Source organism: Eublepharis macularius, chromosome 10 (assembly GCF_028583425.1).
Source record: "Eublepharis macularius isolate TG4126 chromosome 10, MPM_Emac_v1.0, whole genome shotgun sequence".
NCBI lineage: Eukaryota > Metazoa > Chordata > Lepidosauria > Squamata > Eublepharidae > Eublepharis > Eublepharis macularius.
This window is the reverse complement of record NC_072799.1, coordinates 2,819,143-2,841,465: the sequence shown is the minus strand read 5'-3', so window position 1 is coordinate 2,841,465 and position 22,323 is coordinate 2,819,143. Positions and strand designations below refer to the sequence as shown.

Genomic DNA, 22,323 nt, shown 5'->3' with positions numbered 1-22,323 from the left:
AGTTAGGGGCAGAGTTGAGTCCTATTTGGGGCTCTCCAGTCGGCAGCCCATTTTATCTCCTTCCCCAGATCCATATGGGTGAATGAAGCTCAGCCGTTTCCTCTTTCTTGGTCCTGGGTAGGGGGTCAGTTGCACAACCGGCCCTTTTTGGCTGGCCTCCTCCTGAATTTGTCTTGGTTTTTTATTTAACATAACTTGCCTGTTTTGGGGTGCTGTGTTCTGTCTGTCCTTCCCGGGCCTTGAGGACCCGGGCCAGTGTACTGCCCCTGCGGTGGAACGATTTCAGCTCTGCAGCTGGGTCCCGATCTCGGGATATTATGGGCCATGAGTGCTGAGCAAGCTCTAGCTTCCAAAGAATTCCCACCTGTACTCAGGAGGCTTCTAAAGACCCAAATAATGTGCCTCGGGGGGCCATGTGCCATTGAAGGACATTGGCTGGGAGAAGATGAGCACGCCGTTTGTGCGTTTCCCTGCTACAGCCGTGAAGGTCCCAGCCTGGTGCTCGCATACAGTTCTGTTGCTGCCACCTAGAGCATTCCGGCAGTGCTTGGAGGGGGCTGCTGCGGCATCATTTTTATTCCTCTGCATGGCTGATGGACGTGCCGCTACGGTGGTACAAGGCGTGCTTGTTCTTCTGCTAAATATTGCCGACTCTCCTTGGAATAGTTAATCGCTAGGTTAATTTGCTGCCTGCTCCTCTCCTTTCGCTCTCTCCCCCATCCACCCCCCCCCCGCTCCCAACTCCCTATTTGCTAACACAGTGGAGGAACAACGGATGGGGCTTAGCTTTGAGCAGGAGTCCAGATTTGCATGGGGTGGTGGTGGGGGAGTTCTGTTTGTAATCCGTTAGGGACGCCTAATTCTTTGTTCCAGAAGAGAGGCTGGGGTGGGGGGAGAACTGCCTTGCTTGTCTTCTGTGGGTCTGAATGTTGGTGACCAATGAGATGAGGGGGGCTCCCCTCGGCTTTCCTGGTCACCCAAATGCTCCTTTTTCCGTTTGCGACTCCGTCGTAATGGGGAAATATTATTCTTAAACTGCTTAAGTCCTCAGCTGCCATACCAATAATGCTGTGGAAATCCCATGGCAGAGATGGGAAAGTTCCCTTCTCCTTTCCCCGATGATTGCTGCCCCCTACAAAACCCATTCTAAGCGGGGGGGGGGGGTGTTACTTCTGGACAGTGCCTGGCAGCCTCAAGACCTAGCCCTGGATTGCATCTGGTTTTCCTGGCATGTGAGGGGAGAATAGTTTGGGGCAAGTGTGTTTGTGTGTGGGGGGGGGTAGTTGTGAATTTCCTGCACTGTGCAGGGGGTTGGACTAGATGACCCTGGGGGGTCCCTTCCAACTCTGTGATTCTAAGTAGGAAGGAAGAGAGGGTGTGTGGAGGCTGGACCAACTGAATACTTAATAGCAGGGCTTTTTTTCAGCGGGAAAGTGGTGGAACAGAGTTCAGGCACCTCTTGAAAATGGTCACATGGCCGGTGGCCCCGCCCTCTAATCTCCAGACAGAGGGGAGTTGAGATTGCCCTCTGTGCAGCAGCATGGAGGGCAATCTAAACTCCTCTCTGTCTGGAGATCAGGGGCGGGGCCGCCGGCCATGTGACCATTTTCACCGAGGGCGACTTAAACTTTAAAAAAAAAACCTTGTTCCAGCTGACCGAAAGTGACGTCATTGTGCGGTCCTGAGTTCCACCACCTCTTTTCCCAGAAAAAAAGCCCTGCTTAATAGCATTCGCCCAACCAGGTTAGCCCCTCCTTTCATGTTATTAGTTGTTCCTCGTGGGACCCTTTTCCAATGCCAAGGAAAGCCAAGGGGACAACCCCCCCCCCCTTTGACGTCCTCCAGGGGTCAGAGCAAGGCATTAGATTCAGCCGTTTGGACCCAGATCCAAAGGTAGGAGGGGGTGGGAGGTTCCGTCTGTGTCCTGAGTTCCCGGGGAAGGGGTTTCCTTCCTCCTCCAGGTAACCTTACGGCATCTGCACTCGTGTATGAGCACTGTTGGGAAAGCATGTGGGAATGCGTTGCAGCCGCATGCGTCGTGGCAAATCAACTTGGGAAGTCTGTGGGGATCTCTTCCCTTGCAGGGGGTCCTGCAGGCGTCGTCTGACACCTCTTGTTCCTCAGCTGCCTACCCTGGAGTGCCCCCTGCTTGGCATCTCATCTCATCTCTTAACCTGCCTTTCGGAGTGCTGCTAGCCAGCCCGGCCTTGGAGCTGAGCGACAGATCACAATGGCCTTTGCCCTCCCCACCCTGATTATTTCTCCCTTGCGGAAGACCAGGAGTGGCACAAACGGGAAGCGTGGGCTGTTGTTGCCCTTTTCCTCTGCAGCTGGTAGCAATCGGAGGCCGCTCCAAGCAGGGGCAGAGTTCACGGCGTGCTCTTTGTTCGGCTGCCAACCGCATTGTTTGTGAGCTGTGTTGCATAATTAACACTTACTAGCTCAGGTTGTGTTTCCTTTTGTGTGTGGGGGTACTGGAGGAGGCCAAAACACAAAATGATACAGCAAGCTTCTTGCCCACCCCAGGTGAGTCTGCATAGCAGTTCCCTCTTGGGCACTGTGGCACATAATTGGGCCAGACAGCAGGGCCACTCCTATGCTGGGTTAATGCCATCATTGGCTGCCAGAACTGCAAGCAAGGTTGGCTCTGGGCTTTTGCTGGCAACGGGCAAGGACAGCCCATTGTTTGTTCTGGTTTCAGCCGCAGCTCCTCAGCAGGGGCTAGCTGCTTGCCAAGGCCGGCCACTGCCTAATTCCTCCAGCAAAGGTGTGTAGGAGAAGTTGTTTGTTTTTTCCAACTTACACCCAAAATATCACAAATGACATGCAAGCTTTTGAGTTCCCCAAAACGATATAGCAGGCTGGATTTTTGTGTGTGTGGGGGGGGGGCGCTACCAGAATGTACTACACTACACACTCACATTCTCACTCACACGCACACGCACTGGAGATTTTTCCACAGTGTTTGGCATTCCTCTTTGATGCATTCAGTCTGTATCCTTTGTTGGTGCACTCTGGGTTGCAGGTGTGGATTTCTGCTGCAGCCCCGGTACTTCCTGCTCCCAAGTCTTGGGGAGGGGTGTGTGTACTGTAGTGAATGCTGGTAGCCACACACAAACACACAAATCCAGCCTGCTGAGTCGTTCTGGGGAACTCGAAAGAAAGAAAGATCTTGTGGAGAGGGCCTGAGTTTTAGGCATCTCTGTTACAAAGCCAGAGAGACGGATAGAGATGGATAGATTATTATTATTACTATTGCTACTCTGTGTGTGGTACTACTCTGTGTGTCGTACCCTCAAGTCACAGCTGACTTATGGCGACCCCTGGTGTGGTTTTCGTGGCAAGAGACTAACAGAGGCGGTTTGCCGTTGCCGGGCTCTGCAACCCTGGTCTTTGTTGGAGGTCTCCCATCCAATTACTAACCAAGGCCGACCCTGCTTAGCTTCTGAGATCTGACGACATCGGGCTTGCCTGGGCTCTCTATGCCCAGAGGAATGCAAAAAAACCCTCCCGGATCTCTGGCCAATCTGGCCTGGAGGAAAATTCCTTCCTGACTTGGGTGGCAGTCGGCATTACCCTAAGCTGAAAGTGCCACGAGAGCTCATTCCTCCCCTCCCTCTCACGATCTGCTTAAATTCATACTAATCCCCCCCGCCCCCGCAATCAGTTTAACCACTTGGACTCTTTCTGAGCCCCGGTGCTTTGATGACTTTTTACTTTCATTTCTTAAGAGCCAGAAACTTCACTCTTTCCCTCCCCTTTTCTTAATATCCCGTATTCTGTACTAAGTAGCACATTTCACCTGTTTTAATGCTTGTCTAAAATTGTGGATCGCCCACAGTCCTGTGAAACTAGTAGTGAAAGTGTGGGTGGGCACCTCCCCACGTGAGCCCCAGTGAAATAAGCCCCTTGCCACAGTTCTCGTCTGTTTCAATGGTGCCATTGCAGGATCGTGCCCACTGGCACTTGTTTCCAGTTAGCCCCATACTGGGAGATTTAGCGGCCTGGCAGGAGTCCTGCTTTTGATCTCGATGAGATGCCAACAGCCGTTTTAGCAAGCAGTTGGCACCTGATACCAGAGGGTACTGCCATCACACACACACACACACACCCTGGGTGTGGCCTTCCTGGTTTTCATGCCAGCTCTTTTACCATGTTGTGGCAGAGCCTTGAAAATATATATTTTTTGCACATGCCAGCAATCGCCTTCTCAGGCTGGTGGCTGCTTCTAAATTGTTTTTCTGGGGGCAGGCTTGGCTCTTTGGCACTTTTAATGCCAGGTTGGGCATTTTTGTTTTGAAGATTTTTATGCTGCAGCTCCAGGAACCCGCCCGAGGCAGCTCACAAAATAAGAAGAAGAACAAACCTTTAAAAGGTTTTAATTAAAACCCAGTGTTAAAAACCCGGCCCTGCTTTCGTAACTCCTTCTGATATTTAGGGCAAGGGAAGAAACCATTTCAGTCCCCAGTGGCTGTGTGGGGCTGGGATGAGCGCCGTGGGCTGGAGAGGCAGATCACTTGTTGGGGGGGAGGCAGGGCAGCGAAACCTCGGAGGAGAACCATCTTTCTGTGTGCCAGAAGATATTTGACAACACCTTAAGAGGAAGGAGCTGTATGGAGCTGGCCAGAAAGTATGAGTTGCGTCCGAGGAGTTCCAGCTGGCAGTGGACCGGTCATGGTGTTTCTTTGCCCAAGAACAAGCTTAGTCTGGCTTCTGGAGTCTGTTGGCCGAAGCTGCTCTGACTGCCGGGAGCCTGCAGAATATCCCGTTTCGCTTAACCCGATTAGCAGCCCTGCGAAGGCGTCTCTGCAGCTCCTCTAACCAGCGAGCAAAACACGACTGCCGCCTTTCTGCTCTCTGGGGGTTTTGAAGTGGCCGTGCCGTTGGCAGTCTGGCCCCACAACAGAGCTGCTGCCCCAGAAAAATGCCTCTTCTGAGAGCTGAATATTTTGGCATTTTATGTTGCTGCCTGGCTCCCTCTACCTTCCTCTTGTTGGCGTAAGAGTTGAAAACGCACGCCTTGAACCTCTCCTGGCAAGTGTCATTTCAGGCCATTGCCTGCATATGTGTGAGTTCATTTCTTTACTCATGAAGGCTAGACACTTCCTTCCCCAAATGCATTGCCTCATAAAAAGCTGGCAGGGTCAGGATTGTCCTGAACCCCATATTTGAGGAAAACCGTTGGAACTCCTGGGGCCAGGAAGGATGGCATGTCTCCGGAAGAGAGAAGCGGGTGGAATGCAGGGCCAGTTCTGGCCTCACGTAGGAGAAGCGGGTCAGCGCCAGTCTGTGTGGAATGTTGGAGGAAAATCTGAGAGCGGCTGTAGGAAGAGCAAGGCTGGAAGATCAGCTGTAAGACCCCAAAGGCCACTGCCGACAGCTTTTTGGATACACTGGAAATATCCAGGAACCTACAACCGCTTCCACTGTATGAAACTGTGCTCCTCTCTCCCTCCCTAAACACAGTGCCTCCCCTCTCTGCCTTCCACCCCACCATCAGCTGCTGGGCACCAGAAGAGGTTTTCCCACCAGGCCAGCTGACCTTCCACTGGGGATCACCCAGCTGTCTCCAAGTGGAGGAGTGGGGAATCAAACCTGGCTCTCCAGATTAGAGTCCTGCCGCTCTAATCTGGAGCATTGTCTCTTGAAATGTGGAACGATTTAGACTGTTTGAATTCGAAATATATTGTGGCCTGAAGAAGGATTATAGTGGATCTGAAACGAGCGAAGAGGGAATTGGCCGGCGTGTGCTCGTTGCCCTACCTACCTCAACCAGCGCTGTCTCATATCCATCTTGACTTCGCGGTTGCTTCGCTTCGTGGTCTCATCTTGACAGCTTTACAGCTGAATTAATTATGGCTGCGACATTTGCCACAACTTTTACGAACGCCAGAAATTTATGGGACTTATTCTGGTTGTATTTGAAGAATTAATCTCTCTCTTCAACTACGAACTGTGTGCTTAATTGATTGATATATTAATTATACTTTATGACTTTGTTTATTTACAATTAATATATGTATTAATTTTCGAGATTGTGTTCTCCTTTGGCACACTTCCTTTTGTGTTAGTTTTGTGTCTAATACTAGGGTTGCCAGTCCACCCCTGGGGGTGGGGGATCCTCTGCTTCCACCCTCCACCCCCTGCCCCCATTTACCTGGCTGGCGAGGGAGGCATGGGACTCATGGACGCGCTTCTGGGCGGTGTGGCACGTTCCTGGGTGGCACCGCACACTCCCTTGGGCCTAAACAGGCCTGAAACGGCCAGGATTGGGCTGCTGCCGGCCACGGGAGTGGTTCCCCGCACAGCAGTGGCCCATTCCAGGCCGTTTCGAGCCCAATCCTGGCCCTTTTGGGCCTGTTTCGGCCCAACTCGGGCCCGAAACGGCCAGGATCGGGCTGCTGCCGGATGGGAGAGCACTCCCCCGCCTGGCAGCAGCCCAATCTTGGACGTTTTGGGTCCGGATTGGGCCCACTGCAGAGCACAAGAGCGTTCCCTGGGTGGCCACAACCTGCACCATGACATCACTTCCCAGAAGTGACATCATCACGCAGGCCCGCAAGCGCACACATGTGAAGGGGAAGAAATCAAGGTAGGTGCCAGGCCTCCAACCTCCCGCTGGAAAAGTCGGGAGACCTGACAACTCTACCTAATACACGCTTTCAGAAAGAAAAATGGCTGGCAGCAGCCTGTGGATTGTCAATCAGAAACATGCATATTTCAAGCTCAGGCAGAAGAGAGGTGGTGGTGGTGTGGATGTAGCAATATAAGGACTGTTCTCTTTAGCCCCGTGGCACTCGTCAGTGTATTTCAATTTGCCACAAATTTCCTACGACTGATATCCAGGCATGGCCATAATCCTCTCCACCGCTGCATGTCGTTCTCTCTCTCCTCAGAAGCTAAATATAAAACACTCCAGAGCCTCCGTCAGATGTTCCACACAGAAGAACACGCTGCCACTCCGGTTTCTGCCAGGAGCCTTTTATTCTTTGGATCTGAGATCTGAGGCGACATCCACATGCAGAGGGGGGACTTTTCAAGAGGTGAAATGTTAGCAATTACAGGCCTCCCGGTTTTCTTACAAAAAGGTCCTTTCTGCGAAAACTACTCCTCCTCTAAAGAAGCAGTCTAGCCCTGCAGTGCCTGTTCTTTTCCCAAGTTCATGCCGCAGAAAGAGTGACGTATGCTGGAGTATTGGCAACAGCAGTAGCAGCCTAGTTAGTATAGTGTAGTGGCTAGAATGTTGGATTAGGATCTGGGAGACCTGAGTTCGAATTCCCGCTCTGCCATGGGATCTTGCCGGGTGACCTTGGGCCAGCCACACTCTCTCAGCCTAACCCACCTCACAGGGTTGTTGTGAGGATAAATGGAGGAGTGGAGAACAACTTAAGCTACTTTGGGTCCCTGTGGGGGACAAAAGAGGAGGGTATAAAGGAAGAAAATAAAATGCTTTGGGGGGAACTTCTTCCCACTTACCGTAATATTTGCTTGGGGGAGAGGACACCTACTTTGCACGCAAGCCTAGCGGGCATTTCCAGCTGAAGGGTCCTGGGTTGCAGGCCCATTGGGCGAAGCCACCAAGAACCGCTCTTTGTTGCTCTGTGCACCACACCTTCTTAGGGATGCAGGAATGCCCGTGGAGCCCCAGAGCAAGAATCGGGCCCAATAAGCTGACGATCTGCTCGGCCCCTAAAAAGAGCCAGGATAGTTTCTCTGAATTGGACCCTGCTGCGCTTTCTTCTTTGCAGCTTCTTGCAGTGGGAAAAGCGTGTACGTTGGTGTGTCTGTGTGCCGCTTCAGCAGAGGCCCGTGGAAACGGCTGACGGAGGCGCTGTGCGTTCCCCAGCCTCGCGGGGCTTGAGGAGTTTGGCACTAAAGGCTCTCGCATCTGGCATTTGACTTACTGACACTGATTTTCTGCAGTATGCAAGACGTGATGGGAGTTCTTGCTCTGCAGCAAGCTGCCCTTTTTGGGAAAACCGGTTTACAGAACCACCGATGGGCTGCCTCTCCTGCCCCCCATTCTGTAGCCAGAGCGAGTTTAGGATACTTGCACGTTTGCATTCCGTCTCTCCTGTATATGTATGTGTGTGCCGTCAAGGCGCAACCGACTTATGGCGACACTGTCATAGGGTTTTCGAGGCAAGAGATAAGCAGAGGTGCTTTACCATTGCTTTCCTCTGCAAAAGGCTTCCTTGGAGGTCTCCCATCCAAGCAGCGACAAGGGTTGACCCTGCTTAGCTTCTGAGATCTAACAAGGTTGAGCTATGCCAGGGGTGGCCAAACTGCGGCTCGGGAGCCACATGTGGCTCTTCTAGACATATTGTGCGGCTCCCGGAGGTCTCCGAGTATCGCCATGGTCATTCATTTTATTTCATTTTAGTTTATTTCCCTCTTTTCCTTTCCTCCTTTCTTTCCAAGTCTTTCCTTTTTTCCTTCCGTCCTTCTTTCCATGACTTTCATATTTTCAATAAAAACGCCGGGGTTGCCAGGTCTGACTCAGAAATTATCTGGGGACATTAGAGGTGGAGCCTAGCAAGGATGCGACGTCACTTTTGTGATGTCACTTCTAAGTCAAAGGTCAGGTGATGGCTCTTCCCAAGCTCCACCCCTTCCGATGATGTCACTTCCAACATACTGCACCCAAACCCCACCCCTTCCTCTGATGTCACTTTCAGGACACGCCCCCAAACCCACCTCCTCATCTGAAGTCACTTCAGTGCATCACGTCTTGCGGCTCTCAAACATCTGACGTTTATTCTGTGTGGCTCTTACATTAAGCAAGTTTGGCCACCCCTGAGCTATACCATGCTGTTTTCCTGCCCCTCTGTCCTGCAGCCCCTGCTTATTTCCTGGCTGATCAGCATGTAGATATGCACAAGAGAGCTGCTTTCTGCCTGCTGTATTTTAGCGAATCGGGACCAGGTCCGTGGTGATCCTCCGCAATGCTGCTGCTGGCGCTTAAGATGGAGAGAAGGGAGTTCTAGAGTGGGCGTTGCAAATTATCCCCACACAGCATGGCTTCGTCCGCTTGCATTAATTACTAATGTGAGTATCACCCGAGCATGGCTCGCTCCCTCCTTCCCAGCATTCTTCACAGCCATCACAGAGAGACAGACTTCCTTTCCAGAAAGCAAAGGTGAGGAGGTCTAGTCCCACCTCTTCCTTCTGTTCACACAGAATCCTAGGGTTGGAAGGGATCCCCAGGGTCCTCTAGCCCAATCCCCTGCACAATGCAGGACATTCACAACTACACACATTCACAACTGCCTACATAGAAGGAGGCAAGAAGGTGTTTCCTGCTGCTCCATAGAGTAGCCCGAAAGCCTTAATTGACAAGAGGGTGGAAGCTAGGAGAGACATAGGCTGCGCTGTCTTGCTGCTCCTTGGCTTCAGGACTACTTTGCTATTTTCAGGAGCAGCCATGGGTGCCATCCTCTATTCTTCCAGCTTCTGTCTGTCTCCCCACCCTTTGCTGCATTTTTTACAAATGTGGTTTGGACGGTCTTTATGCAATGATCATAAAAATAACAACAACATTCGATTTATATACCACCCTTGTACACCAACTTAACATGCGCTCAGAGCAGTTTACAACGTATGTTGTTATTATCCCCACAACAGACACCCTGTGAGGTGTGTGGGGTTGAAAGAGTTCTGAGAGAGCCGTGACTGACCCAAGGTCACCCAGCTGGCTTCGAGCGGAGGAGTGGGGAATCAAACCTGGCTCTCCAGATTAGAGTCCTGCTGTTCTTAAAGTGACTGACCCAAAGTCCCCCAGCTGGCTTCGAGCGAAGGAGTGGGGAATCAAACCCAGTTCTCCAGATTAGAGTCCTGCCACTTTTAACCACTACACCAAACTGGCTCATGATCAAAAGTGCCTTTGGAGACCCTGTGGATGGGAAAGTGTGCATTTTTGCAAATCCAACACACTTTCAGCACCTTTTTCCTTGCCTCAATCCCCATGGCTGCCTCCCCCACACACCACCCGTGCCCTGGAGGGCAGTGCGTCTCTGTATGATCCCCTGCTGCGGGATTTCAGTGAGGCAGAATGGACAGGTTTTACTGTCTCGGAGGATCATTTCGCCATTCGCTCTTACGGTAAATAGGTATTTATTTGTAAATGGGTCCAGTCGGGTGGTTTTAGGGTGGGGGTTAAATTTGCCCCAATATCCCCAGAGAATCAAGCCTGGTCCTATTTGTGTACCCCCCCACCCCACCCCAGCTGTAGGCCCCCTTGAGAAGTTCTGCTTCTTGGTCCTTCCACGGTGAATGCTGGCCACTGACTCTAGAGCCGCTCTTTAGCATCTGTACTTTGTAGATGTCCCTTGTGCTTATTTAGTGAGACTCAGTCCCCATTTGTTGACTTTGGGCCTGTCACTCTTCTCAGTCCAGCCTACCTCACAGGGCTTTTTGAGGATAAAATGAGGGAGCGGAGAACCGTATAAGCCAACCTTGGGGAAGGAAGGAAGGGTGGCATTAAAGGCTAGCAGATCAAATCTAGCAGAAGGACCTGAATCCTAAGGGGGGCGGACATAGCATGAAGCATAGAAGGAGCTTTTGCATCTGTGTGGAATACTAAATATTAGCAGAGGAGTTAGCCATGTTAGTCTGTAGTAGCAAAAGAGTAAAGAGTCCAGTAGCACCTTTAAAACTAACCAACTTTATTGCAGCATAAGCTTTTGAGAGCCACAGCTCTCTTTGTCAGATGCATCGTCAGCTTTCAAGAGCCACAGCTCTCTTCGTCAGATGCATCATCATGCATCTGATGAAGAGAGCTGTGGTTCTTGAAAGCTGACGGTGCATCTGATGAAGAGAGCTGTGGTTCTCAAAAGCTGTCGAGATCCATCTGACAAAGAGAGCTTGAAAGCTGTCAATGCATCTGATGGAGAGAGCTGTGGTTCTTGAAAGCTGTTGATGCATCTGACGAAGAGAGCTGTGGTTCTTGAAAGCTGTCAGTGCATCTGATGAAGAGAGCAGTGGTTCTCGAAAGCTTTCAATGCGTCTGACAAAGAGAGCTGTGTGCTACAATAAAGTTGGTTAGTCTTAAAGGTGCTACCGGACTCTTTACTGTTTAAATACTAGCAAAATACTACGATGTGGGAATGCTTAATGAAACTGATGGGTGATAGATTCAAGACAGGCAAAATGAAATACTTCTTTACTCAACAAGTACATAAAGTGGGGAATTACATGCCAGGGGGTATCGTGACGGGAGTTAGACAGATTGATCCGTTTTGCTTCAGCTCTGATTTCAGTTTCTGCCATTCAGATTCCATTGTTTTATTGGATGCCCCCTCCTGTTGATTGCATTTAATGTACCCTGTGTAATCCACCTTGAGTCCTCGTGAGAAAAGCGCATTGTAAATAAATATTCATGGAGAAGAGGTCTGCCAGTGGGTGCTGGCCGTGGACACAGACTCTGGGGCCAGGGCCTGCATAAAGCAAGATGCCAACTCTGTCCCCATAGTCACTCCCACAACAACGCAATCGCTGGACCGGACAAGAGCAGCCATACCATCTCAGGTTAATTCACTCACTCCTCCTCCAGTGTTGTGAAGGCTATCAAGTGTCAGCAATGCCTTTCACTCTCCGCACAGGTCAGTCCCTACGCAAAAGAACAAATGGATATAAATCTGACATTAAGAGTCACAAGACTCAAAAACCAAGGGGGGAACATTTTAATCTTCCAAGACGTCGCTGACCTAAAAGTGACAGTCCTTAAACAGAGAAGCTTTAAGGGGGAGATTATAACGCGAGGTTCCTGAGCTTCAGTTCATTCACAAATTCAGAATAATGGACCTCCAAGGGGCTGAGTAGAGACATAAAATTCTTTGCCAGTTTTAATTTCTGCTCGAGTTGCTGCAACGCACCACTGTACCTTCGCATCCTAATTCACTTCTTTGCAACATACCTCCAACTTCCTGACTGGAATATAAAGTCCGAGGCATCTCCATTCTATCAGACAAAGGGAGCTTTGGCTCTTGACAGCTTATCCCTCTCATATAAGCTTTTACTAGCCTCCCATATTGTTAACAGATTGACATCGGTTGTGGTGGTCATCTTGGAATATTCTGACAATTCTGTCCTGCATTTTTGTCCTACCTCCTCCTGTAACAATAGAGGATCATTTAATTTTCATCTCCTTCCTTTCTTGCTTCCACTCTGCCAAATTAGCTTTATTAGATTATGATCCGCCGTGGTCCTTGAAAGAATCTCTGCTTTTTCAACACTTGTAATTAGGTTTTTGGATACCTAACCCATGTCCGTTCTAGAATGTGATTGGTGTCTATCCAGAAAAAAAAAGTATAATCTCTTTCTTTTGGATGCAGGCATCTCCAAAGGTCTTCTAGTTCCAAAATACACATAAAATTGAATACACATTTAGGGAAATTCCCTCCCAGTTTTTTGGATCTATCTATTTTAGAGTCTAGCACTCCATTCATATCTCCAAGGATTAAGATTTCTACCCACCAAGGTTAATAAATGGAACGTTCACATACAGGGAAGTAAATTTCTTAAACCCAGGGCTAGGAGGCAAAATGGGAGGAGGCAACTCTGGAGGAAGGCCTCGGCCTCTTTAATCTGTTCTTTGGCCCTCTGAGACGACTGGTTAGCCACAGTATGAAATAGATGCAGAGGAGTTAAGCCATGTTAGTCTGTAGTTGAAAATAGTAAAGAGTCCAGTAGCATCATTAAGACTAACCAACTTTATTGTATCATAAGCTTTCGAGAACCACAGCTCTCTTCGTCAGATGCATTGTCAGCTTTTGAGAACCACAGCTCTCTTAGTCTAAATGTATGTATTTTATTGCAACGGTCCTTAGACCAGCTATACATAATAAAATCAAAGCATAAAACAAGATAAAATACATTGTTTAAAATTCATATACTTCAAATAAAATATCCAAACACATATCAATATAGAGGTAAGCTTAATAAAATCCTGAACGAATTTTGTTTCACTGGATTCCCCTGATATAAAAGCGGTATTAGGCAGAAGTCTTTAAAACTTAACTCTTAGTCAGGTGCATCGTCAGCTTTCAAGAACCACAGCTCTCTTCGTCAGATGCATCTGACGAAGAGAGCTGTGGTTCTCGAAAGCTTATGCTACAATAAAGTTGGTTCGTCTTAAAGGTGCTTCTGGGCTCCTTGCCATGTGAAATAGGATGCTGGACTCGTGGATCAGCAGTCATCCAGCAAACTCTTCTGACGTAGTGAACTGCAAGCTGCCGGCCCAGCTAAACCTATGACTCATTTTTCCCCTCCCTTATTATACCAGCCCTTGAAACGCTTCAGACGGTGGGCCTGGTGGTTTCAACAGTGCCGATTGTGTGACTCTCCTCCCCCCTGCCGGAGGCCTTTTATTTCCGGCTTGCACGCCCAACGGAAGGTCAGCCTCTTTGCTTTAGAGGAGTTTGGTTCTTCGCCCCTTGTGAGTCCCTCCTCCAGCTGTGCCGAGTCGAGATGTGGGAGGCTGGCTGGTTGAAAGAGCTGGCAAAATGCCATCCCCGGACTTTTGTAAGGGCTGGGTGGTGGATGCTGAGCCCTTTCCTGGAGGCTCATTCAGAGCCAGCTTTTCTGCGAATGGAGTGACGCCCCCCCCTTCCGTTGCAGTCCGGTCTTCCTTTGAACAGAGCCGAACAAGGTTCTGCATCGCTCCCTTTTTAGCTTTCTAGCCCACGGGAAAGGGGGGACAGTTTCCCAGCCCAGCGGAGGGGAGGTTGCTTCTTGGCAACCTTGTGTTGCCTTGTGTTGGGTGGGGGGGCTCAGCAAATCGGCCACAGTGAATGTTTGAAGCTTGGCTACGGTCTCAGAAGTTTGTCATTTTATGGGGAAAGGCCTGCATTTGGATGCCATTAGAGTTGCCAACTTCCAGGGGGGAGGCTGGAGATCTTCTGGAATTACAACTGATCTCCAGACAGCAGAGAACAGTTGCCCCGGAGAAAACAGCTGCTTCGAGGGGGGGGGAATTGTGAATTTTCTGCATTATGTAGGGGTTGGACTAGATGACCCTAGAGCTCCCTTCCAACCCAAAGATTTTGATTCTAAATCTAACTGCAGCCTCCGTCTAAATAAAGATTAATAAGAAAGTGCTAGCTAAAAGGTTCTAACCAAGGTGTGGATTCTCACAATTTTTAAAAAACATTTCCTTCGAAGTGGAGGGTGTGTTGGACTAGTTTTGCTTTCAGAACTAAGCCAGCTACCCAGCGTGGCAAAGAAAGCATTCTTAGTGACGGCTTTGGGGTCTGAGCATGAAGCTGCGCGATCCTTTATGCCTCTTTGAGTCCCTCTTGGAGAGAAAAGTGAAGTAAATAAATAAAACAGTTCTCAGGCTAAAAGCAGATTGTAAAAATGATTTTAAAGAATAACCCCTTAGTTAAATTCCTGGGCAAAAAGAAGCATTTTGGCCTAGTACCTATTTTTTTTAAAAAACTGTTGCTGGTTGCCTCTTGCCCCACATCGTCAGGTCGGGGCACACCGAACAGGGCTTGTGAGGAGGATCTTAATTGATACACTGGACAGTAAGGTAAGTGCCAGGCACAACAGAAGGGAGAGGCTATTGTAAAGGCAAGGTGCCACCACTGAAAAAGCCCTGTCCCTTCCCATGTTTCCTTGCCGGTGATTACTCAACAGACATACGGCATGATGCCGTTCAGATTGGCATTTCTCTCACATGCCCAATATGTGACAGTCAGTGAGATGGAGCAGAGGTTGCCAAGCTCTGAAATGCAAGTTGAGATCCCGATTGTTTGCCCCCAGTTCTTCTTGTTTTGTTAGTTTTCCCCCAAGCGCCCCCCCCCCCCACACACACACAACAGATATGCAAGATCCTGGGAGATAAAAAAGACATTTGAAAAGCTGGACGTGGAATTGGGCGCTGAGCATTGCTGCTGCTCACATTTTTTCAAATCTCTTTGGAGCCTTGATGACTAGAAACTTAATTTTATTGGATGCCAAAATGTACTCCTGGTACTGCTTATTCTTGCCCTCTGGCATGGCTGTGCTATGCACATGGAGCGCAAGTGGTGCTCGGGTCATCTTCCCCGCAGCATAAGGTTTCTCAAAGTCTTTGGAGAGAGAGAGAGAGAGAGAGCCTAACCAGGTCTGTTTTTTTGAAACTGGAGAAGCTGTTTTAACTGAGCGTCTGTCATGGGGTGGGGTGGGGGCACTGTTTATCACTGGCCTGTCCCTCTTAATTTGCGCAGTGCCTTAGTTGTGTTCCCTCTGATGTCAAAGCCAGGCAGCAAATGGCTTTATTTCCATTATGCAAATAGAGAGTGGAGAGAGTCCGAGACCTCAAGGGGAAGAGTTGAGGCTGACCTTCAACCTGGCACACTCTGTCCAGCACAGGCAGCGCCAGCTCAGAAAAAAACTCTTCCCTCCTCTCCTCCTGAGCCAGCTCCCAGCCGCCCTCCAGATGGTCTTATTAGCTGACTTCTTTGCAAGGAGAGTGGGGAAATCTCATTGACTGCCATCTGTTACAGCCCAGCTCGTCTATAAAAAAAGAGAGAGAAGAGGCTTTCTGCCCCTTCGAGGCAGGATTCTTCTCCTGGCCTCGTCAGGCAGCCTTGGATAAATCAGCTGTTCATGGAAGGCAAAGGGCTTTGGGCAAAGGGAGGCAAAGCAGAGATGTAACTTGAAAAATTTCTCCAGTCTGCTGCTTTGCTGAGAGAGAGAGAGAGAGTGCCCCTTGCTCCTAGTTGGAAGGGATGACCCTAGAGCCCGAAGAGCCATTGCCTCTCTCCTGCATCCCCTCTTGCCACCCAGGCCTTGGAGCAATATAGCTGCATCTGAGCAGTTGAAACAGAAGCGAACTCCCCGTTCTTCACAGAGCCTCAAATTCCTCCTTGGAGACATTAGAGGTGACCCCGCCCTTTCATTTTCTGTTCCTCTGAATAGGGGTGTGCGCTTCGGGTGTCCAATTTGGGTAAAATACCCAAATCGGACCCAATTTGTAAAGATTCGGGATTCCCGAATCGGGGCCAGCATGAATCCCGAATCGAAGCTTCCACGAAGCATTCAGGTTGCTTCGGAAGCTTTGGGGCAACTTTACAGGGCCCCTTGCAAGCAGCAGTTCCCTTTAAAGTGTCAGGTTGCTGGGGGAGTCCCCCATCCACCTCCTAACAGCTGATAGTATAAAGGGACCTGCCCTTGAAAGCTGGCAGGGCCATTTAGACTATCAGCTGGCAGGCGGCAGGGGGGGATCCCCCCCAGCCGCTTGAAAGCTGATAAAGGGACTTGCCCCTTGCAAGCGGCAGGGCCCTTTAAACAGCCCACCCCCATAGCCCTAGCCCCCACCCCCACCCACTTGCAAGGGGCCCTTTAAAGTTGCCCCAAAGCTTCCAAAGCAACCCGAAGTAAACCTGAAGCAGGAAACCAAAATATTTTCGGGCTGCACACCCCTACCTCTGAACTGGAAGTATATCTGAACACTTGTTTAGAGCCCTCTTAATTGGCCTTTCTCCAAAACTGGGCTCAAGGTGGGTTGCCCACGTGGTACACTCAGGCTTCCCACGTATTCTGAATGGGATTGTCATGCCATGGGAACGCTCTTGTGTCTGTTGGACAAAGTTCACCAGCCTGCCCTGCCCTCCCCTCCTGACAGGCTGTATGCTTCCTGCGCGACTTTTTCAGCCTACTTGAAATGCAGCCCTCGGCTTCTGAATGTTTACATCTCAGAATGTCAGGAATTGGACAGCCTTTCATTTTCCAGGCATTGCTCCTTTGCAAATATCGGTGCACGAAAGCTGACCTTGCAAGACCCGCCTTCCTCATCTCATGCCTGGCTCAGTGGCAGAATCTGTGCTTTGCATACATATGGTCCTGGGTTCAGACTCTGGCAACTGCTGGGGAAAAGTTCTCCAGTACCAGGACTTTAAAAAAAACCCAGCTCTGCCAGAGAACTGTGCCTGTCAGAGTAGAGTGAGTTGTGTAGACAAGACTAGCAGTCTGAGAGCCACGTTTCCTTTGCGGCTCACCTGGTGGAAGGAACATTTGGGAGACTCACCTGTGCATATTTGGTTGTTCAGATTGACTGTGGGCCAGCTGTGTGTCTAGAAACTTGCAGTTTCCGTTGCACTTGGGCTCGGTGTTCAGATTCCGAGGTGCAATATACAGCCGGTATTCAGCAAACCCGTTGCACACGTTAGGATTAAGAATGAAGCACACTGTTCATGTTAAACCACCTCCGTATTATTGTGCAGAACCCCAAGGTTCATGCACCCCCACCGCTCCCTCCCCCATACAGGCAATCTCCATGGATTATTTTTTGTTCATGGACTTCAGTCATGGAGATTATTCCAGTTGGGCATGTGTATAAAACACCCCTAAATTTCTCTGTGTTCAAACTTTTTTATATATGACTAAAAACACATTGCACCCTAGAAGCTTATGATGCCATGGAATGTTAACTAACATTCTTACTTCTGACAGTCGAGGTGTCCACTCTTGCACAGTCCCCATACAGGTCAGTGAAGTTTATAGGAGAATTCCCTGGTGGATTGCACCCAGAGAGATAAGTACTTGTACAAATTTCTGACGGAGCAGTAACTGAGAGCAGTTAAACAGTAACTTCTTGAGAGTTAGAGCGGTCCCTCAGTGAAACAGGCTTCCTTGGGAGGGGGTGGGCTCTCCTTCTTTGGAGATTTTTAAGCAGAGGCTAGATGGCCATCTGACAGCTATGCTGATTCTGTGCACCTAGGCAGGTCATGAGAGGGAGGGCAGGAAGGGTCACAGTGCTTAGTTCTCGTGGTCCTTTCTTATACACCCAAGGTAATGCTGATTGCCAGTTTGGGGTCAGGAAGCAATTTTCCCCAGGCCAGTTTGGCTAGGGATCTTGATGGTGCTTTGCCATCTTCTGGGCATGGAGCAAGGGGTCGCTGTGCGTGTGTGTGGAGGGGGAAGTATTTAGGAATTTCCTGCATTGTGCAGGGGGTGGACTAGATGGCCCTTAGAGGTCCCTTCCAGCCCTGTGATTCTATGATTCTAAATTGCTGTCTGGACAACTGAGGAGTGAGATAATCAAGAATTGCTACCTTTTGGGCTTGAACATCTGTCCCAAAATAAAGTGGTACATTTGGAAGTCAGCAGTCTACAGTCTTGGGACACAGAGAGAGACTTTGTTTACCGTAGCCGCCAGCCACCAGCAGCTCTTTTCTCTGTGTATGTACTGGATGTTTTAAAAAACCATTTAGGCCGTTGGCTACTCCGATGTCTTGTATGTCCACTATGTACTGTGCTGTGGAAATGCTCCCTTTTGCTTGCTTGAGCCCGCAGGCCGTCCGGCGAAACGGGAATTGGAAATAGCGAGCTGAAGCCCGTCGGCTAGGTGTCTTTGGACACGTCCTTTTTCCATTCTTGGACATATGGACAATTTCCACGTGCATGTTTCCATCCGTCTGCACTCTCCCACCACCAGAATATTAATTGTATATAGAAATATATTTATTGTTCATCCGATAGACTACCTCTTTTTGTATATATATGCACTTTAAACCTTGTTGGATACATATTTGCACTTTTGCACTTTGGATATAATATAATAATTTATACCAACATTGCATGTTTGATTTTTGTGACCCTGGTTGTTGTGCCTTTGAGTTGTCCGGCGCTCGGAGCAGTCCTCTGAGCCCGCCTGGTTCTCCAATCTGGCTGCAGGTTACAACGTCAAGTGCGAGTACACTGCCCACAAGGAAGGGGTCCTCCGCGAGGAGATGGAGCTCTGCAGCACAGCCAACCACAGCGCCTCCGTCAAAGTGGTTGTGCAGGCCAGGGTCATGGGTGAGTCCCCCTTCCTCCATCTGCATTTCAGGGGCTGACGATTCTCTGAGAGGACCGCCAAGGAATGTTCTCCTTTCTCCTTCGTAAGGGATCCTCCCCCTCGTTGTCCACGTGGCTCTCGTTCTGGTTTTCCCTTGTGATCCAAACACTGCTTCTCCCGATCCCTTAGAAGGAATCAAAGGATTCTGGAATGCAGCTTTGGAGCGCTTGCTAACAAGGGCTGCACATGTGCACAGAGAGCGTTAATGGTGAGATACATGACTTGCATTGTGTGCTTGTCCTGAACGCCTTAGAGGATGTTGTCGCCCCGGCAGCTGCCGAAGCGGCTGGTACAGGAGACTAAACAGCGCTTGCCTCCTAGGGGCCTCGATTCATGCCAGTACAAACAACCGCTTTAACGGCACCCACCCCACCCCGGCCTGGAGACGCTTTGGCTATCTCTCCATCTGACTTAATATCCGGCTATGACGAGGGTCTCCAGTGCCCAGGAAATTAAATCTCGCCTGATGTTCATTTGCTGGAGCCAAAGGTGGTGGATGGATGCGGAGGCAGCCACGATAAGCCGAAGCCAAGATTAAAAGGGAGGAGGAGCTGAGGCAAGAGTTGCTCATGCCGATGGGGCAATAACTTGCAATAAAATGATAAAGGGGAATGGCAAAACACCCTTTGCTGCTAGGACGCTAGTTGCTGCCATCGGTACAATCAGGTCTGGAGGGTGGGCAATAACCGTCTGACTTCCCCTCCATGCTATTTGTTTGGGGTCCGAGTTTGCTCGCGCTTCGGCAGAGCAGTGCACATGCTGGGTTATTGAATTGACATGTTCTCTTTGGAAGGAGGGTGCTGGCCTGAGTAGAAATTCGCTCTGCTCCTTCCGGTATGAGCGTCTGTCCCTGTGCCGCTGGGGGTCCTCGCTGCTGATTCTGGTCTCCCCCCCCCTTCCTCTCTTGCAGACCGCCACCACGGCACGCCGATGCTGCTGGAAGGTGTGAAGTGCGTCGGCGCAGAGTTGGAGTACGACTCGGAGCAAAGCGAATGGCACGGGTTCGACTAGGACGGATCCCCCGCCTTCCCCTGCCAAGCCCGGTCAACTTTCTAGGGTTTTATATATATATATTTATATATATATATATGTGTGCGTGCGTGTGTGTGTGTGCATATATATATATAATATATATATATATTTTCCAGTTCTGCTTGAAATTTAAAAAAGAACAAAAAAGCACCGCCTTAGCTGTTTGCTGGCTGCCAGAGGCAGAGCGCTCTTTGTTTCCTGCTGGCCCAGTGACGCTTGTCTTGTGGGTTTGGGCGCTGTGTTTACTCCCACCCCCTCCACCCATCTCATCCGCATCCCGCCCTGGCAGCCCTCCGGTTTTGGTGGGTGGTTGCGGCTTCCGGCCAACAGGTGAGGCAAGGACTGACACCCTGCCATTCCGTCGGCCTTAAATCTGCAGGTGTGTGGTTTTGTACGAGAGTTGTGTGTGGGACAAACCTTATGAGGGCGGGTAACATTGCATGTCACTGTCCCACAAGTTGCATTCTCTTCTGGTTTAGAATGGTTTTGTTGTTTGCACACCTGTCCCAAGTTTCTGCTCGTGGCCGTTTAAAGAAGATAAAGCAGTCCATGCTCTCCGTTGCTCACTCCTCCGTCTGTGTGGCACTGCAATGGTGCAACTGGGGAGCTCTGGTGCAAAACAGCTGTTTAACACACCTCCGGTGTGGGCAGAGCGGACCTGCTCTTCAGCCAGGAGGAATTGGTGGGGGGACAACAGACGATGTTTGGACAGCCACCAAGACAGTTCTGAACTCCCGTTCAGCACTAAAAGGCTGAATGCGGGGTGGGGCGGGGTGGGGGTGGGGATTGTCCTGCTCCAGAGATTTGTGTGAGCAATTAAGAATTTCCTGCATCCTTGCAGGGGGGAGACTGGGGGGACTTCTGAGGTGCAGCTCTTTGGGTAGCTGGGGCCAATTCACATGACCAAGCTGGCTGGGGCAGGACGTCTCTCTTATGCCACCAGGTTCTTTGAAAAGTGGTTCACTTTTTGTCTCGAGCTGCCTAAGACGACAGCAAGTGAAGCCGCCTCTTCTTTGGAACCACTCGAATAATCCCTTTTCCCAAAAATGGTGGTGCCTCCCACAAGAGGGTGGGGATAACACAGCCCGGCTAGCGGCCAAGTGGTTGTGCCAATTGGCCCCAGTTTCAGTTTTAGGGAGTGATGTTTTCCCCAAAAGGTGAGGCCTTTTCAGAGATTCACGAACGATCTCTGCGTTGCAAGCCATATGGTGTTTTGGAGTCAATTGTGTTAAGGAAGTGTGTGTATGTGTGCGCGTGTGTTTCTCCTATGTACTGCTGCAATTTTTGTTTTCATGTTTCTCTCCCAAGCCCAACCTCTCCAATTATTTATGTGTAGCTGCTCAATTCCCAACACAGGACGTAAATTCCAAAAGAATTCTGTCGGCTCCTTTGCGGGGCCCAGTGTGCATTTTAAGCCGAATAAGGGATAAAGCCAATGGGCTGTGGTACTTCAGACTGCCATGCGGGGAATCCAATTTTTGGACGTTCCCTTAATTAAAAAATAATAATAAATCCCCGCAAGCAGAAAACTAACATATCAGGGAATGAGCTAGCCTAGAATGTTTCTTCCAGATGTATTAGGGATGGGGGGGAAGGTGCTGCTTGCCGAGATTCTTTGGGGGCACCCTAAAAATGGCAGTGTCGACTGGTACTGCCCGTTTGCCACCCCTATCTCCGCATGAAGAATGTGCATCTGTTTTCTGCAACCGGGCTGCACACTGAGGACCCTGGGGAAACTCCCAGAACTGCATGAATGCTCATCGGTGCTGGGGAAAGGTGGGGAAAAGCACCCGCTTCCCGACAGCATTGAATGCAGGGCAAATACCCTGTGTGGAAATGGCCCCATTGTGTTGCATTGGGATCCCATGTCCTTTCCACCACCCTCGATAGCAAATAGTTAACAGATTTATCCAAAGGCTCCTGTGGGGTGCAGCAGAGGAGGCGAGGTGTGATCGGAGAATCCCGCTTTTATGTTTTTAAAGTTATAACTGCTCCAGAAGGGGAAGTGAGGTTGGGGCAGCAGTGCTGGACAAGGGTTTTAAAACCACATCATTTCCCTGCCTTCAACTGCCCCCCCTCAACATTTCCCTGTGGGGCAAACACCAGCTGGGGAAGGGGGGGCAGCTCAGATTAGGAAACTGACGCCAGAGGATAGCAGTAGCCCCCTTTTCTGAGTTGCTTCCCCAACCCCCAGCGGTTTGGCTGTTTTTAATGTAAAGTGGAACACTGCCGGATTGGGGATTCTCCCCCCCCCGCTGCCCCCCCCAGAAGTCCAGGCCTTCCTTGCTCATGGAAGGAGAATATCTGAAGTCAGGGTTCTCCCCCTAAACCGGCCCCCTCCCCTCGGCTGATTTCTTAAATGTCTTTTTTTTTAAAAAAAGATACATGCTACACAGACTAGGAATGTCATTTAGTGATGAAAGAAACTTAATGGTTTTTATGTGCCTATATATAAATACATACATGGT

The 22,323-nt window shown here is 49.9% G+C and overlaps 1 protein-coding gene across 2 annotated transcripts in view; it reads left to right on the top strand.

Annotated features, from left to right (window-relative positions):
• ADISSP (adipose secreted signaling protein) overlaps positions 1–22,013 on the top strand; it is an 86,225-nt gene extending 64,212 nt beyond the window's left edge. Inside the window, exons 5-7 of one of the 2 annotated variants that reach the window (XM_054989697.1) lie at positions 18,661–18,783; positions 18,872–19,031; positions 19,734–19,824. In XM_054989697.1, the coding sequence (XP_054845672.1) occupies positions 18,661–18,783; positions 18,872–19,029 (281 nt within the window). In that variant the 3' untranslated portion in view covers positions 19,030–19,031; positions 19,734–19,824. Of the gene's footprint in view, positions 1–18,660; positions 18,784–18,871; positions 19,032–19,733 lie in introns of both variants that reach the window. The other variant, XM_054989698.1, reaches the window with a different exon arrangement.
• Positions 22,014–22,323: the final 310 nt, after the last annotated feature.